This window comes from Suillus subalutaceus (assembly GCF_016647625.1).
Source record: "Suillus subalutaceus strain FC151 chromosome Unknown DFJ58scaffold_12, whole genome shotgun sequence".
NCBI classification, from domain to species: Eukaryota; Fungi; Basidiomycota; class Agaricomycetes; order Boletales; family Suillaceae; genus Suillus; species Suillus subalutaceus.
In genome coordinates, this window is record NW_024540261.1 from 310066 (window position 1) to 323025 (window position 12960).

The window sequence follows — 12960 nt, forward strand, 5'->3', positions numbered from 1 at the left end:
CGGGTGCCACCCGGGTTCACCCATGTCACACCCTACTCTCACCTAATCACACGCATGTACAAACGTAGTGCGCTGTTACAGTTCCATTCCGTTTGGCCCCCCTCTTCGCACGAACGACACGTCAACGTGAACCTCGAAGATTGTACTATGTTCTACCTCTGGATTTTTTTGCATGGAGTCATCACTCAGAATATTTCAGAATAAGTATTGTGAAAATTCAAATTGTTACAGGTCGGCTGCGCAATAGGTACAGTACTATTGTAGGATAGGACTACTGAGCTAAACGGCCACCACACACTCGGTACCCGTGTATCACCCAATAATCCAGAATGGAACTGATATAAATAACCAAGACTCCCATGGAGTTAGTGATCGCGATTTGCAGAATGCGCAACTCTTGGCTTGAGTTCAACTGAAGGAACCGAAGTCATAAGCTTGTTCCCATTCGCGAGCCACCACTTTTCTGCCTCCTCATCCGCATCGTATCCATATTGGATATCACTTTTCGTTTTATCAGCCCACTGGTTCGCATTTCCCGCAAGCACAAGAGTGCTCTGCTCGCCGCGTGCAACGCGCAACGCATCCTCCGTAGCCGCGCGCATGTCGCGATCACGCTCCTCTTGCTCTGGCCCGTCGGGTTTGTGAAATATGTACCGGTTTAGACTTGAGGACCTCTGTGTCGCGGTAGCACGGTCGTATCGGATAGATTGGTAGGCATAGAGGAGAGACGAGATCTGCGAGCGGTCCGAGCAATGCGAGAATATGTTTCCTAGGACGGCAGCATCTTCAATCTAGAGAACTCCGATGTCAGCACTCGTTTTACTATCGATACTCCTCCTTACCGCCATAGCTGACCCTTGTGCGCGGTACGGCTAGGAAGATATGACACTCAGTGTGCGCTATTTTGATCTAGAATTCACACAAACCAGCATCGGGTGGCATGAGTCGCCCAACAAGGCCAACTTGCCATCCTTGTGAATCCACGAAGGCAGTGGGTCTCGGTCCATCAACTTCCAATCGAGCGTTGACGGAACAAGCGCCAGAAGCTTTCGAATACTGCGTCCCGTGCCACCAGTTAGCATGAGCACAAGGCGGGGATTAAAATGGAGTCACTAACGTGGTACTCCATCCCTTGTAGAACTCCCTCATTTTGTCCACGTTACCTTCAGCAGTCCATGATTCCACGCCCTCTTCAGCATCATCAGGGTGCATCATGACAAGGTTAAATTCTTTCTTGGCACGCTGTCCAACTCTCGCATTAGTTCCCGAAGTTAACCATGTTAGCTGAACGGCCGGCTTACAATAGTATAGCCGACGATGTGACCTCCGGGGCCCATCCATATATTCGATTCCATCTTCTCCATCAATGGTCTCAGCTCATCATCCTCTAGGAGTTTCTCAGCTGGGATGAGTGCTCTGTAAGCAGCATCTCCAGTAGCCCTGGGTTTATCGGGCCCGCCGACAACATACTCCCGAGTAACACTTTTCACTCCGTCGGCGCCAATGATTAGGTCAGCAGATACGACCTCCCCAGAAGCAAGAGTCACACTGGGTTTCGATGGGTCCACGGATACGACGCGACTATTAACACGGATGTTACAGTATGGCTCAGTGGCTTCGTAGAGCAAACGATGGAAATCAGCTCGCTGTTTTAGCCTCGTCAGAAAGAATAGATGCGATTGGGAGAGGACTAACGTGTAAGAGGTAGAAAGGAGCACCGTATTCCTTCTCGACCACATCCCCAAGTGGCGTCCACCCTATGACCTCATCGTTGCTCCCTGGAGATTGGCATCAAGCAAGAGCGCCAGAATACTTCAACGTAACTCACATCGTTTAAGACTCATAGCCTGAATCTTGACGCCAAGTTCCTCAAGACGTGGGCCGAGACCCCAACGCATCAAGAGACGCGAGACGTTGGGACTGGCTTGAACGCCAGCGCCTACTTCACCGATGGCTGGCGCTGCTTCGAGGATGGTGATGTTGTGGCCTGCCTGTGCGAGGCAGTATGCAGCGGCGAGACCTCCCAGACCGCATCCTATGACTACGATATCGAGAGGCAGTGAAGCTCGCCTTCCTTTGTATAGATGGTCTGGCTGATGGGTCGAACCAGCCTGAGGCATCCAGAAGGTCAGTACATAGCTTGGTTTAAACCGTGCCCATATCACTACTAACTATTTTAGATTTCTGTGCGTCCATCGTATTACTCAAGGAGCAAGACTTGGGAATAATAGAGTGGGAATGATGGAAGGGGCTGAAAGTGTACAATGATCAATGTGGGCGGACTATTGATATAGGGTGCTAAGCGAACGAGAACGTACCTCCTTGTCGTATCGATCCAATCATCAGGAGTTTCACGCCCGTCTTCGGCGCTGGCTAGTCAATTTTCTTCCCTCGCCGGTTCTGTCTCCTGAATTGGAAGCAGGAGTGCTCGCTTACTTGAAAATGTCAGCACAGGCCCTTTGAATCAGAGGGTAAAACGAATTATCCCTTCGCAGTTACCGACCAAGGTTTCCCTCCGGGCGACCGCTGCCGTGAAAATGCATCACTGAAAGCATCTTGACAGTCAGGGCTTTGTCTGAGTCTAGGTGATTTGTTATCCGACACACTCCAATTGTATGTCATGTGGCCGCGCATCATGTTATTAAGATGGTTGACCGAGTTCGTCAAGATGTTTAGGATATCCAAACTCTCAGCCACGTCAGCTTCTACAGAGTGCCCGGGAAGTTTTGCAAGAATGCTTGCAAAGACGTTAATGATAAGTCGCCGGGCTGTCGGGTATTCAATTAGTAAGTCCATATTCGACGGAAGGTAATGCACGGGACACTGTACATAGGGAAGAATGAATTACCACAGTAAAATCGGCCGAGGAGAACGAAGGTAAGATATCGAATCTGTTTCATGTATACGGTCAACTATGGACAAGCGTGAGTATGTATAACTCATGAGGTGGAGTTTGAACCGTGCCACGGTTGCCACGCCTCGGCCTCCGGCAAACTATGCATGGCGTAGGAGATATGATCGAACGTTGGAATGAGCTCATGAGGTCAGCGCACCCATCCCAGTTCAGGACTCCTCACAAATTGCTATGCTTGACAGGTAGGCAAGTAACTCGGAGATAGATAATGTTAAATCTGAAAGCCCGAAAATTTTGAACAGCTTGCAGACGAGACTGTACATCTCTTTCCCTGTGGGTTTCTGCTGATAGTACCGGATTCAGAAGCTTGTTAGTGGTGGTGTGCCACACCGTTCAAGTCACAAACCTTGAATCTCAACTGCGACACCATTGATTGGACGAGTTTATTCTCCCAAAGGTAGAGTGTGCAGTAGAGATACCTGCAAGAAGGGACAGTTGTCTTCCTTCTGTAACGGTCTGCTAAGGGATCCGAGACTACTTTCATACGACTCACGTGAAGCAAACAACTTGCACCGATAGGCCAGCCTGCTGGGCCCCTCCATGAAAGTGCGGATGCTTGATTGCAGTGTCTTGCAGATGTCGCCCAAGAAGTCATTTTCGACGTAGACTCAATGCCAGTGATCGACTCCGATTCCTTTTCCAATGCTCCCGTGAATCAACCAACCACTCTTTCCCACTAGCAAAAGCGCTTGAAGCCAAACTTTCATGCCCACATGCCAAGGCGACGAGCTCGGAGCCGTGGAGATAAGTTTGATGGCTGAGCAAGTTTAAGACAGACGTAGTTTATGTAAGTCAGTTACCGAGACTTGGCATTCCAGGACCTTATTTTCTACTACAAAAACATCCAATCCAGACCAGATTAGTACATTATTCAGATCACACCAATGTAAGCGGCCTTTTGAATTTCTCTCATCTGTCTTCTTCGCGTAGTCTTCTCCCCCTAGGTACCATACTACTAGTGTCTACGTGCACGGCCATGTCATCGCATGCTACTGTGGTGCTCCTCATTGTTTTTACTGGGCTGAAATCCCAGCGCAGTGTGTCATTATCATACAAGTAGTGTTCCTGGTGGCGCCAAGACATCTTGAATATAGACTTCAGTGGCAGTCATAAGTTCTGAACTGGTACGGCTCGCAGTGCACTTACGTGAAATCCGTGTCGGACATAATTCATCAGTGCTAGTAGCACTGTGCGCAGATTCATCTTGTCGCCCAGACACATGTGAGGCCTTTCTTGTCTTTCGTCCACTTGGAGTATGTACCAGACTGTCCGAAGCTCAGTAGAACCCTGCGATCTGACCGCTACATTCCCTTTGTTATAATGCTGAAACACTTCTAGATCTTTGACCATAAAATGGCACTATAGACGTCCCATCATTGGGAAGCTCTTGATCTGTGACGAGGAGAGAAATGGGAGGGATGCAAAATCAGATGTTGATGAACTACATAGAAGCTATTATTCCGTGAAAGAGTAAGTAAACACGTATGAAGTTGAGAACAAAGAGATGAGTAAGCTCGGACCGGCAATCAATTAATCAAGTCGGCTCCCACGGTGTAGACCTAGGTGGCTTTTGCTCTGGCTTGAAAAAAAGATACACACATTTGACACACATGCACTTGAACGCGACACTGCTCGACATCGCGAATACTGATGGCCTGACATGGACCAGCAAAAAATTCACCGGAACCAAGTCTTGAAAGTCCTCACTGAAGAGATGTGGAGGAAGATGGCTGAAGAATTGTTCTGCCCAAGTTCTGCCGGTCACCTCATATGGCCCGCGTTGCCCTGGGCAAGACTTAGCTGCGAACAATTGGTCATCCGGTGTCTGCATCAGCCAGCATGATAACGGCAAGTGCTTCGAGAGACATTACCATAATAGCGTGCGGTGAATCTGCCGTGGTAGTGTGAATGTGTTTCAACGATGTCGCGGCTGCGCCGTCCACAGTTGAAAGATGTACTCCGGCTGCCGCGTGGTGACACCGGCGACGTTCAGCCCTCGCGTAGTTGATTTTAAGCTCCGTTATCGTGCGCCGAACGCAGGAGGCATATGGAAGTTTTTCGCGTTAGGGCTTCCACTTTACCCATGGGAGCTCCAGGACAAAGCCGGTTGGTCAATGAAGTTCCCGTTCGTCACGTACGGTGCAACGCCTAGCTCATTTATCATTTGAAGTTATCGCAGGCACCGCTAGAGCTAACTTAGCAAGCAACGTGCTACAGTGTCTTATCGTTGATGAGTGGCGTCCCCCTGTCTGGCTATTCCATTCAGGCGGATTGCGATGGGTACGAACTCGTCTTGGATGTCTCAGGGACCATGGATGGGCTTTCTTATCAACAGTCAAGTTGCATCAGCACAGCAGATCGGAAGTTAATTCCTGGCAACGCCGACCGATAAATAACCAGGGCGTGCCTTCGGTGCCTCACATTCCTCTCCATCATGTGGACTTTGCGATACAGGAGCTCATAATGTAGGCTACATGCATTGATTTCGACCTTAGTTAACCGTACCCGCCGACCGCTATTTTCCTGCATATGGCCTCAAAGCAGCATGGAAATGATGGTCCTTGGTAGCAAGAGCGAATAGCCGTTCGACTACTTCTTTCGGCTCAGTGGCAACCCTCTCCAAGTGAGCCTAGAGGTCCACAACAGCATCAGTACGTGCAAAATCATGATAATATCAACGTCTACCTCAACGCTTGCCCAGCCGCCGACAAGAACAATCTGATTCTCATTCTCCAGTGTAGGCCCAAACACGAGCATCTTCTTGCTTAAGACCGATATCTTACTGAGGATGTCGAATACCTCTGCCCGATGACTGGGATCTTTGAGCGTGAGGAGGAGGACCTGTGTGACGGGCTGTTGTAATGCGATGGGATGCTCATTGAAAATGACATGATACATCTTGAACGGACCCCCAAAGGCGGGTTTCAGAGCTTCAAGCACAGAACCGTACGAGGGGGAATCCATTAACGCCTGATGGTGCGCCATGCTTTCCCAGTCTAAAGCCAGGGCATAATGAGCCCCCTTTCAAAGACTAGCAAAATACATAACACGTACTGAGGATGATATATCCTGTAGTTGGGTTCTCGATCTGTATCCCAGTGTAGACGGGCCTGTCGCGATAACAGCATGATTAAGGCGTCCGATGCTGCCAGTAATATCTACCAGCAAGAGAACCTTACGCACGCCTGGAAACCATCAGCCTTTGAAACTGCGTCGAATGCAGGGCTTATAATTGAGACGTCCTTTCGAAACTCCTCTGAAGTGTCGAGGATAATGATTTCAGTTGTTGGGATAGTCGACATGGTTGCTGGGAATTGCCCCTTTATCGATTATCACCCAAATATATATATACTTTTGACTGACGAATTTCCAAATAGGCTCGTGTGGACTTCCGATTGTTCCTACCTACCGCTTACGCGACTGATCTTGAAAACGTGACATTGGTGCCTAGCTATGATAGTCAAAGCATGCGATACTTTTACGGAATAAGCTAATGTCATATGAACTAGACTCGTGTATGGAAAGCCAGACCTCCGTGCTCTACTTTTACAACTTCTTCTTCTCAGAACCTGCCTAATATTGAGGCAAGTGCTTCCATTGACCTCCGAACACCCTGTACGACCATTAGAAAAATTATTAACCGTTAATTGTGATACGTCCGCGTCATGATTCGAGGTATCTCTTATTCTGACTCGGATATCCGCATGCCGAGCATAAGCACCACGCAAGTACTGGTATGCGCTACAGCAGTTTGTGAGTATATTCGATCAATGTATGCTTCACTACCAGAATGTATTGTACTGATTAGGCTACATCCGAGTCGAGGCATGGTCATTGGTGACTGCTCACGCAAATGGAGTCATGCCCACACCCAAGTGTTCTCCACTCTCAGGTCCTTCGACGATTGCAGCAGATCATCCGTTTGTGATAAGCGGTAGGCTCTTCTTTACTACTGGGACATCATACGAGAGCTTGATTGCACATTTCAGATTGGATGACTTCGGAGGTATTGGCGGTCTGTGCTTCAGCATTGATGTCCTCAAGACCACTCTGGACCTCGTCAAAGATGTGGATGGTAGGTCACACCAACTCCCGAGATCGCAAAACTTAGTGTACGTCAAGTGGAGAATGACAGATGTTTGATCGGTAAGTAGTCGTATTTCGCGTGCAATAGATCGATATTCATGACATACATAGCATGTAACCATTAGCGAGAATGACGAATCATTCTAGTACGGGACCTAGTTCTAGTTTAAGGTGTCTTCCAATCTCCTGCACCAGGGCACTGTCAATACCTTAATTATCACGGGCAGCAAGGCGTACGACCCTCCCGAGACCAGACTGTACATGGTGACTCCTACGAGGAACAGTCCATGATCACCTTCAATGTCCCTTATGAGCACGTCCGTTCTCTTCACAAATTCTATGTTGACTCTATAGTTAATCAGCTCGACTGGCACACCTTCGTTCAGAAGCTGAACGCCGAAATACAGGATTTCAATCTGCTTGTAGGCTCATTCCCTGTTAATTTTGCGATATGCGGATCATGCTGACACGTCGATAGTCAGGCGACAGTGCTAGGTCCAGACATGATTGATATTGCGGTGCGTCTTCTTACAGCTCGCTCAGTGGTCATACGTCATCCAACGAACGCATCCGATTAGCAAGCACGCCTGGAGAGCTTAGTGCACCCCAAGCACGGCCTCGAGACGCTTGCAATTATATACAGCCTACCGTATGCTCTACTCACGTAGAGGTACATTCGACCACAGCCTCCCCTATCAATTTCAAAATATTCACTACAGCTGATAGGATGATGTTTTCGTGCTTGCATTCTTTACTGAATGTCCTCTGGACCTCGTCACTCGAGTGCGGTCCCTCGGTCTGCGGTCCCTCGGTCCCTGTGAGTGTGGCGGCAATATTGACAGATCCGTATGTATATTCTTAAGCTCTTTCCGGAGGCTCTGACTGCCACTGATGCACCACTATACATGATGGTTAGCTCCGTTAGCGGAGGGCTGGATATTTTTGGTGACGGCAACATGGAGGCCGCAGTGACAACGTTCGAGGCGCAGCATATCTGCAACGAGTACTGTGAATGGGCTGGCTTGCAGAAGTATCTGAGTTAAGATGAAACAGTCGAAACTCAGGACTCTTAGTAGTGAGCGTGATGTTCGTAGTCTTCTCCCCCTAGGTACCATACTACTAGTGTCTACCACGGCCATGTCATCGCATGCTACTGTGGTGTTCCTCATTGTTTTACTGGGCTGAAATCCCAGCGCAGTGTGTCATTATCATACAAGTAGTGTTCCTGGTGGCGCCAAGACAACTTGAATATAGACTTCAATGGCACTCATAAGCTCTGAACTGGAACGGCTCTGCGGCATGCACTTACGTGAAATCCGCGTCGGGCATAATTCTTCAGTGCTAGCAGTAAGCACGTATGAAGATCGAGAAGTTGAGAACAAAGAGATGAGTAAGCTCGGACCGACTGGCAACCAATTAATCAAGTCGCCTCCCACGGTGTAGACTCTACACCGTGGTTTGCTCTGGCTTGAAAAAAAAGACAACACACATTTAACACACATGCACTTGAACGCGACACTGCTCGATATCGCGAATGCTGATGGCCTAAAATGGACCAGCAAAAAACTCACCGGAACCAAGTCTTGAAAGTCCTCACTGAAGAGATGTGGAGGAAGATGGCTGAAGAATTGTTCTGCCTTCCGCCGGTCACCTCATACGGCCCGCGTTCAAGTTGCCCTGGGCCAGACTTAGCTGCGAAGAGTTGGTCATTCGGTGACTGCATCAGCCAGCATGATAACGGCAAGTGCTTCGAGAGACATTACCATAATAGCGTGCGGTGAATCTGCCGTGGTAGTGTGAACGTGTTTCAACGATGTCGCGGCTGCGCCGTTCACAATTGAAAGATGTACTCCGGCTCCCGCGTGGTGACACTGGAAGTTTTTTGCGTTAGGGCTTCCACTCCACCCATGGGAGCTCCAGGACAAAGTCGGTTGGTCATAAAGTTCCCGTCCGTCACGCACGGTGCAACGCCTAGCTCATTTATCTTTTGAAGTTATCGCCGGCACCGCTAGAGCTAACTTAGCGAGCAACATGCTACAGTGTCTTATCGTCGATGAGTGCCCCCTGTCTGGCTATTCCATTCAGGCGGATTGCGATGGGTACGAACTCGTCTTGGATGTCTCAGGGACCAGAATGTGCTTGGATGGGTTTTCTCATCGACAGTTAAGTTGCGTCAGAACAGCGGATCAGAAGTTTATTCCTGGCAACCCCGACCGATAAATAGCCAGGGCGTGCCTTCGATACCTCACATTCCTCTCCATCATGTGGACTTTGCGATACAGGAGCTCATAATGTAGGTTACATGCATTGATTTCGACCTTAATTAACCGCACCTGCCGACCGCTAGTTTCCTGCATATGACTTCAAAGTAACATGGAACGAATGGTCCTTGGTAGCAAGAGCGAATAGCCGTTCGACCACCGCTTTCGGCTCAGTGGCAACCCTCTCCAAGTGAGCCTAGAGGTCCACAACAGCATCAGTACGTGCAAAATCATGATAATATCAACGTCTACCTCAACGCTTGCCCAGCCGCCGACAAGAACAATCTGATTCTCGTTCTCCAGTGTAGGCCCGAACACGAGCATCTTCTTGCTTAAGACCGTTATATTACTGAGGATGTCGAATACCTCTGCCCGATGGCTGGGATCTTTGAGCGTGAGGAGGAGGACATGTGTGACAGGCTGTTGTAATGCGATGGGATGCTCGTTGAAAATGACATGATAGTTCTTGAACGGGCCCCCAAAGGCGGGTTTCAGAGCTTCAAGCACAGAACCGTACGAGGGGGAATCCATTAACGCCTGATGGTGCGCCATGCTTTCCCAGTCTAAAGCCAGGGCATAATGAGCCCCCTTTCAAAGACCAGCAAAATACATAACACGTACTGAGGATGATATATCCTGTAGTTGGGTTCTCGATCTGTATCCCAGTGTAAACGGGCCTGTCGCGATAACAGCATGATTAGGGCGTCCGATGCTGCTAGTAATATCTACCAGCAAGAGAACCTTACGCACGCCTGGAAACCATCAACCTTTGAAACTAAGTCGAATGCAGGGCTTATAATTGAGACGACATCCTTTCGAAACTCCTCTGAAGTGTCGAGGATGATGATTTCAGTTGTTGGGATAGTAGACATGGTTGCAGGGAATTGCCCCTTTATCGATTATCACCCAAATATATATATACTTTTGACTCCAAATAGGCTCGTGTGGACTTCCGATTGTTCCTACCTAGTACCTACGGTAACCTACCGCTTACGCGACTGATCTTGAAAATGTGACATTGGTGCCTAGCTATGATAGTCAAACCATGCGTGTAGATACTTTTACGGAATAAGCTAATGTCATATGAACTAGACTCGTGACAACACATCTACCGCACTTCCTCAAAGCATACTAGTTCTGGATCGAAATCCAAAGACCCGCCCTTGCCACGCGCATGACAATTAGCATTTAATACTTACTAATACCACACTCACTTTCTTGCTTTGCCCTCACATGCGCATGAACGCTGGTCGGGCTCCTCCTTGCAGACGTCGCTCCCGGCATATGACGCGATGCAGGACTTAAGAGTGTCTATAAAGGGAGGTGAGAGCTATAATGATGGCCATGCTGCGATGGAAGGTTACCAAGAATACCGAGGATTTCCATCAAATATCCAGTGCGAGGCTTGTTTGTTATTTCGAGTACCCGCGCTGCACCCTCCCAACGCATACACAAAAGACGCATGCCATCTGGGACGTACCATGGCCATCCAACCCTTTCCGAGACGAACTCTGAGCCCAGTCGCGCACATGTCTTCCACCAGTCGACCTGCACCCAACATATTTCACACCTCTCGGATGCTGGGCCTTCGAGATACGACCCTATGACTATCCATGATGACAGCTGGGTGAACGTTAGTGTGTCTTCACATTCGCCAGAACAAGGACAGGACCCAGAGCTAAGTGCACTCGACATTCCTCCACTTACATCTGGAGGCCAATTCATCACCGCAAACGTCAGAGTTGTCTTTCCAGCACCTCGCATGCATATTAGCTCCCTCGGGCCTGTCTTGACATTCGTGCGCGAGATGAAAGGCAAGAGCCTGGAGGAGCTCGGCCAAATTTTCGCTGTCCACCTTGGCACGCACGCTGCATACGGACTGCGGCAGATACCCCACGGCTTCAAGTTTGTGTTGTTCCAGAACCTTGTCCCTGAACAGCTTTATCAGTTAGAGAGCGAGAGCAAGGAGGCGAGGAGAAGGCGAGGAGGAAGGTGAAGGAAGATCTGGAGAGGGCAAATGTATGGTGAGAAGTGATGATGGCCGACGCTTCGCTTGATCTTCATCTAAGACGGACGTGTTTGATGGATTTATTCGCATGCTACGCCTTTACCTAGTTTTTATTTTTAAATTGTAATAATGATAGCTCCAGCTTCGCATGCAGGATACCCTCGTGGTCTACATATTTAGTATTGCTAAAAAAACAGTGTCAGTCGGTTTGATTCATTTACGGAGAAGAGTAAAAATGCTTGGGATGGTAAAATGAGAGAAAACACATCCACATGTAACACGGATCAAGCTGAGGGGGCTCAAGGGAGAAGACTTACTCGTTCATCACCCAATCACCCAACTCATTCGAGATGCAGTTATTATTGTTGTGTTTGGGCCAATGATCAGAACATCTTCCAGATCAGAGTAGCCAATGAGAGAGTAAGAAATATCAGCGCACTTTGGACTCGTGTAGCCAAAACAAAATTGACCATACGGTACAAGCTTTTTCACGGTATCTGTCAATTTTAACGGAATTTTCAGTGCTTTGAGTGAAGTTTCACAGCCGGCTTTGCGTTTATGGGCCTCGATCAGAAGTACGGCGTTTGGACGGGCTGGATAGCTATGCTCAGCGAGGCCAATCTTGACGCACCACACCATGCTAGTGTGTTCTACAAAGGAGAAGCGCAACCACCATATACGTCCTGCAAGGATTTGTCCCACAGCGTCAAAATAAGGAGAAGCGAGAGACATGATCACACACCCCCGGCAACAAACTCGTAGTACATAAATTGTGCGGCCCGCAGGCGCTTCTGGAACATGTGGATGCGCAAAACAACATCGAAGCGATTCTCGGGCTCGTCACATGCATTTACCTGAATATCATCTGGCGGGCAGCCTAGAGAGTCTCTCAAATGCTCATATTTGGCTGATGAACATTGAATGAATGAATGGCCTCTTGTGTGGGCATTAGAATGCACTTACCAGGAGCAGGGCCATATGCAAGATTCAGCTTCTTAAACAATACGTGGTCACCAGTTGTCATGCACGCGAGACGCGCGTCGCAAAAGTAGTCATAACTTGAAGAAGCGCGAGGGGGAAAGATATTATGAAATGCAAAGACAACTTCTGGTCGATTATTCACAATTGCCCAATAGAGCGCTGTGTGACCCTCGATATTGGATGATTGCAGGATCTTTGAGAATGTTGCAGCTAGGAGAGCGGCAGTGCAGGCATTGATATCAGGGGCTACAGAAGCGGAGGGGAATTGGAGGCTGAGACGATGTCACGGATGCGGGATAGGACAGCAGTACGCTTCTGCTTCGTGCGACGAAAGGGAATTAGAGATGGTTAACTGAGGATGGGACTTGCTGAGATTGTGTCATATGAGGGAGGTGCCGTGTTGATAATACTGCTATCGTCTTTGGAGGTAGTCATTGATGATGCGAGGTATGTCACACAACAATAGGGGTTAGATATTCTTCATTGTTTGTTTGCAGCCATGAAGCGAAAACGATCAACTTACAGACCCAGTCGAGATTCAGGCCAAATCAAATTCCGTCAGCATAGGAGGCAGACCGGCTGGCTAGCACAAAATTGCACGGACCATACTGCGACATTAATGCTTTTGGGTGAGGGAGATGGTACGAGTTCGAGTCCGACTCCGGGAAATGCCGAGTGGGAAATGATTTGTCATTGTTAGTGTGGTTGTC

General features: G+C 48.7%; 5 protein-coding genes across 5 annotated transcripts; 1 reads left to right on the forward strand and 4 right to left on the reverse strand.

The window, feature by feature from the left end:
* Positions 1-365: 365 nt before the first annotated feature.
* On the reverse strand, positions 366-2196 carry DFJ58DRAFT_723270 (uncharacterized protein; the record flags this gene model as incomplete). Its single annotated transcript, XM_041384979.1, has 8 exons — positions 366-791; positions 843-872; positions 927-1056; positions 1118-1242; positions 1302-1646; positions 1696-1778; positions 1829-2111; positions 2173-2196. The coding sequence occupies 8 exons, from the start codon at positions 2194-2196 to the stop codon at positions 366-368; spliced, it is 1446 nt and encodes a 481-aa protein (XP_041248624.1).
* Positions 2197-5429: 3233 nt separating this feature from the next.
* On the reverse strand, positions 5430-6216 carry DFJ58DRAFT_742499 (uncharacterized protein; the record flags this gene model as incomplete). The annotated part of the gene is made up of 4 exons (XM_041387203.1): positions 5430-5543; positions 5600-5910; positions 5969-6024; positions 6098-6216. The coding sequence occupies 4 exons, from the start codon at positions 6214-6216 to the stop codon at positions 5430-5432; spliced, it is 600 nt and encodes a 199-aa protein (XP_041248625.1).
* A 559-nt stretch (positions 6217-6775) lies between these two features.
* DFJ58DRAFT_723272 (uncharacterized protein) lies at positions 6776-7668 on the forward strand (the record flags this gene model as incomplete). The annotated part of the gene is made up of 4 exons (XM_041384980.1): positions 6776-6989; positions 7196-7422; positions 7483-7518; positions 7579-7668. 4 exons carry the CDS (start codon positions 6776-6778, stop codon positions 7666-7668), a joined length of 567 nt encoding a protein of 188 aa, XP_041248626.1.
* A 1500-nt stretch (positions 7669-9168) lies between these two features.
* DFJ58DRAFT_766064 (uncharacterized protein) lies at positions 9169-10151 on the reverse strand. The gene is made up of 3 exons (XM_041388781.1): positions 10012-10151; positions 9883-9938; positions 9169-9824 (listed from the first exon to the last, which is right to left on the reverse strand). The coding sequence occupies exons 1-3, from the start codon at positions 10131-10133 to the stop codon at positions 9364-9366; spliced, it is 639 nt and encodes a 212-aa protein (XP_041248627.1). The 5' UTR covers positions 10134-10151; the 3' UTR covers positions 9169-9363.
* A 320-nt stretch (positions 10152-10471) lies between these two features.
* Positions 10472-12685, reverse strand: DFJ58DRAFT_837719 (uncharacterized protein; the record flags this gene model as incomplete). The annotated part of the gene is made up of 10 exons (XM_041392393.1): positions 10472-10572; positions 10742-10809; positions 10832-10884; positions 10969-11192; positions 11429-11454; positions 11587-11661; positions 11709-11952; positions 12012-12146; positions 12233-12496; positions 12604-12685. 10 exons carry the CDS (start codon positions 12683-12685, stop codon positions 10472-10474), a joined length of 1272 nt encoding a protein of 423 aa, XP_041248628.1.
* Positions 12686-12960: the final 275 nt, after the last annotated feature.